This window comes from Adiantum capillus-veneris, chromosome 3, assembly GCF_014529385.1.
Source record: "Adiantum capillus-veneris isolate H3 chromosome 3, ASM1452938v2, whole genome shotgun sequence".
Taxonomy (NCBI): Eukaryota; Viridiplantae; Streptophyta; class Polypodiopsida; order Polypodiales; family Pteridaceae; genus Adiantum; species Adiantum capillus-veneris.
Window position 1 is genome coordinate 49,593,988 of NC_140933.1, and position 4,508 is coordinate 49,598,495.

General features: G+C 45.1%; 1 protein-coding gene across 1 annotated transcript; it reads left to right on the plus strand.

The window, feature by feature from the left end:
• The first annotated feature begins 1,050 nt into the window (after positions 1-1,050).
• Positions 1,051-3,410, plus strand: LOC147460890 (putative fasciclin-like arabinogalactan protein 20). The gene is made up of 2 exons (XM_086508590.1): positions 1,051-1,641; positions 2,201-3,410. The coding sequence occupies exons 1-2, from the start codon at positions 1,086-1,088 to the stop codon at positions 2,206-2,208; spliced, it is 564 nt and encodes a 187-aa protein (XP_086364716.1). The 5' UTR covers positions 1,051-1,085; the 3' UTR covers positions 2,209-3,410.
• The last annotated feature ends 1,098 nt before the right edge of the window (positions 3,411-4,508 follow it).

A 4,508-nucleotide genomic window follows, 5' to 3' on the forward strand; every position in this document is an offset into this window, starting at 1 on the left:
AACAAAAATCACATGTAGGTCGCACCTACATAGAACGGAAAGGGCGAGATTTTGTAGGAGCCAGCTTCGGAAATCTCAAGGGATTGAATTTGTTGTTGAAGCCGTTGAAACAAGGAGAGCTCTACGTTTTCGTCAAGGTCAAGAGTTAGAGGGCAACGACTGTGAGCCGTCCATGTATAACACATTCTAGTTCGGAATTTTCGTTGCAGCTATCAGATGGGCAGCACGTCAGCATGCAGAATTTAAACCTTGACCCTCCAATCAAGTAACGACAGGTCAGCTCTGGGAAAGCGATGAGGTGTTGACACCTCAACATGTGTAATTGTAATGCTGCAGCCAATCATTAGCGTCGTAAGCGAAGCCCCATGACTGAGTGCCGGCACGACTAAGTGCAACTGTGTGACTGGCACGCACATGCTTGCTTATGATGATTGGCGCCTCTGCTCTCGACCATTGACGGCCGAGAATGGTCGCCTATTGACCATTCTCGTAATCAAGGCTCCCGGCCTGCGTCGATCGCCCATGATTAACGGGAATGGTCCCTAGGCGATCATTCCCTACACTGTAACTTTAGCTTAGGCTGGGTTCAGACGGGCCCGTGGCAAAATGGAAGGAAGGTGGGTGCTTCCTACCTGGCATGCCGATTGGATTACAATTTCCTCACTTCTCTCCGGACCCGCCACCTCTTGGGCGAGCCCCCCCCTCGGAAGATCTGCAGTTGCCAGGCTCCTTTTCGGTGCAAAACGCGGACATTGTGAGTTGATCTGCGCACGTCAGGCCTGCAACCAATGACACACCCGCTAGGCTACTCGCCATTGCGTATCTATTATCGTGCCATTGTTTATGTAAAGCTAAGCTGCCGTTCTATGTGAACGTGAGGACGGAGGCAGAAAATATTTGCAGAGTTTGCCGCCGGGTTCGTGTGAACCCAGCCTTAATACCCACAAAATCCAGCCTAGAATCGGCGAGTGATTTTCCTCACTTGTGCTGCTAACCCAGGATCCGTGTGATTTAGTGTGGGGGCTTATTGGCACATTATTATTGGCACACAAGATTCAAATCAAGAAATTCCCCCTAACAAGGTGATGTGCACGAGACTCGCGAGAGCTCGAGGGCGATGGCGAACTTCCTTCGGCGGAGTCTTCGTCGTCATCACTATGGTGAGCAGTCTTATAGGATGGACCACCTCATCGCCATTGCCGTTCCTGCCCATGACGACCCCTTCCATGCCGCCTGCACAGATTCTTCTGGTTAACCTAATCCTCCTCACCAACCACGCAAACCTGCCCTCGTCGGCAACAATCTTCTTGCCCCTCAACCAATCCATCGCCATGGCTTTTCCCTCCTCACAGGCCCGTGACACAGTCACCTACCACATCGCAGATTCTCGTCATTTCTACAAAGACCTCCTTTCTCTGCAAACATCGCCATTGGCGCTACCAACCTTGCTCCCTGGTCGTGCAATCAGTGTTAGCCGAACAGATCAAGACATGCTTGTTGATGAACAGGAGATTGTTGCCCCAGATCTCTACTTCGATGATCAGGTTGTTGTGCATGGCATTCCACGCGCACTCGACCCAGACTTTGGCATGTCACAATCGTCCAGTGCAGCTACAAGGGCCTGGCCTCTGCCAGGTTCAGGTCCGTTGCTTACATGGGTTCTTATTGTGATAATGTCTGATACGCTTGTGTGTGTGTGTGTGTGTGTGAGAGAGAGAGAGAGAGAGAGAGAGAGAGAGAGAGAGAGAGAGAGAGAGAGAGAGAGAGAGAGAGAGAGAGAGAGAGAGAAAATTCATTGTTAATTTGCACAAGGGTGTATCCTTGCTAATTAGTGATAAGGGCATCGTGTTATCTTTCCGCGGCATCTTTTGGCATGGTACAAATTTGGCTTAGAGGCAGGGTAAGTTTTGGGGTATTGCTAGCAACCTTTCCTTTAAGGCAGGAAAAATGATATTTGTGCACTTATGAAGGGATACTGTAAAGATGGCAGTGGACGACCTCAGACGTGAGACACACAGCTTGGTAGGTTTATGCAAACAGGAGCTGCTAATAAGAGTCGTTAACATTTTCCTCTTAGTGAGAATACACCCAACACTAACAGCTATACAATATTCAACATTTCCTTGAAGTCTAGAGGATTTGATTACTTGGGTCTGAGATTTTAGGAGTCCCTTATGCGCCTTTATTTTTCTGTTTACAGGTCCATGAGCTCCATTATGATGGGTCTTTGATTCTGCTGGCTCAAAGGGCTTGGCCATCTTTGTTCATCTACTCCAAGGCACTGTTTGAATAGAAATTTTCGCATCCTTTACACATTGAAGGTATGATTTAAGTGCATCCAATTTTACTGTATCACGTAGTTCAGGTATGGCCGTCGCTGGCCTAGATGTCCTTTACAAGGCAAGGATTTGAAAAGGGACTTGACCCCTTGCATTGCCCTCCAACCTGGTTTGAGCATGTTGATAGAATGGCTCTGCCAGTCTTTGGCATGGTTAGATAAATGTGGATGCAGAATCATGTATATTCTCTAACGCTCGCCAGTTTGCATATACTTAATTTTTTCAAGGATGCAATCTCAACTAATGTGATCAAAGCTTGTGAAGATACAAATGGAATAGCCTTGGATTGGGCAGAATCTACGAAAGATTGCAAGGGGTTTGTTGAGCTAGAGGGGTGTTGTGGAACTTGATCAATAGAAATGATAAAGTACAGATTTGATGATTATCCTAATCAGGTGGGCTTTCATCTGTTTCAACACTGTACTAAACGTGTGCAATGCAAGTTATTCTTTCATGTTTCAGTTGGATCATCTTCTCCTCAGAACAGCTTACTGTAGTGGTTGTGAGCATGCTTTATCTAAAGTCTGATTAGTGCTTAACGGTGAAGGAACAGCCAGAGGTCAGTTCGCCCCCAATTTTTTGTTCTTTGCAAGGTAAAAGGTTTACCTGTTTGCAAGGAAAAGGGCTTACCTTTACCCCAAGTTCTGTGGTTGTTTTATGTTTTCATCTGCTTTAAGGCTAGTTACGCTTAGTGGATTCTAGGTAATAGATGAGGATAGTCGCCTTTTAAAAAAGTAGTAAGAATGTGTGGCCTTTAATTATAGGGCTTGCTTTCCTTTCAACCTCCTGAGCTTTGGGTCTTATTCTACACTGCCTAATTCTAGCTCTTTGTTAAAATACATGTTTGCTGCTTTTGGAATTTTCCAAGTTTTCTACACCTGGGCAGATGTGGGGGGATCGGATGACAGATTCCTCGTGATTCACTCACACCCAAACCAACCTCCCTCAAAATTTAGTCATCATTTCTGAACCAGGAAGAGGTACCTTGTAAAATTTAATGATGAAGAGCTTTATGTGCACATATCGAGCTCTGTATATATTTTTCCAAATGTAGCTCTTTCTATTTGGCCATACTATTCTGATGGAGGAAGTTTAACGGGACAAATGTGCAAGATGTATCAAGACAGATTGTTGCTCCTTAACTTTCCTAATTTGAAGCAGGGAATTCCTTCCTCGTGGCTTTTGTATCATGGCTCAGTTTAATTGAATATGTCCTAACAAGGAGGGAAGCATTGGCCCTTTCTTCGAAGAATTTGCGTATTGTTGAGGATAAAGGTTGTAGGTGCTTTTCAAAAATTTAACAAAGAAGTGGTGGTCATTGCATATAGATCAAGCTGTGGATTACAATTAAATCTTGGAATGAACTCTTATATGACCTCGGGACTATTGGACACTCTTACGTCAGATGGGATTGGGGGCCCATCATTGTTGAACGATGTGGGCCACTGATACCAGTTCAATTTGGGTTTAATCTGAGAATGGGCGGTGCATATTGATGCCATCACCTCCTTGCATTCTGGGAGTTTAATCTGAGAATGGACGGCGCATATTGATGCCACCACCTCTTCATTCTGGTCCATGATCCCACATGACCGCGGGAGGGTTGACTACTAATATGGAGACACAGGAAAAATGTAGAGCAAAATCAAGCTCTGTAGTTGTCATTCCTTGACAGGAGATACTTCGCTGACACTGTATAAAATCTGATGTTTGTGTTCTGCATGATCAACATTGTGGGTTTTCCATCTTCTGATGAGCAAGAACAGAAAGTACGAGCTCTAGCGTTGCCCTTAACAAGCAGCAAAAGCTATGGCCGCCTTTGCAAGCTCTCTCTCTGACAGTGCTGCTGGTTGCCAGCCAAGAGGACTCTCTGCCATGATGATAGAGAGTCTTAGATGTATCTCAACCCTTGCACAAGAGAGTTCCAAAAGTTGAGAAAATGGGTGACCTGAATGAAAAAAATCAGAAAACTATGCAGACAAAGCTAATATATGTTGAAAAATTTATTGGACAGACTTCATGGCGATCCATGTACAATTAGCCATCGCAGATGTGCGTACAAAGAGCTTTTTAGATGTTCATGTTGACTACCCTGGAAAGGAAGGAAACAAGGCATACAGAACAAGCATGAGAAGAACAGCAAAAGTGTTGTGAATATTGAACAGAGCT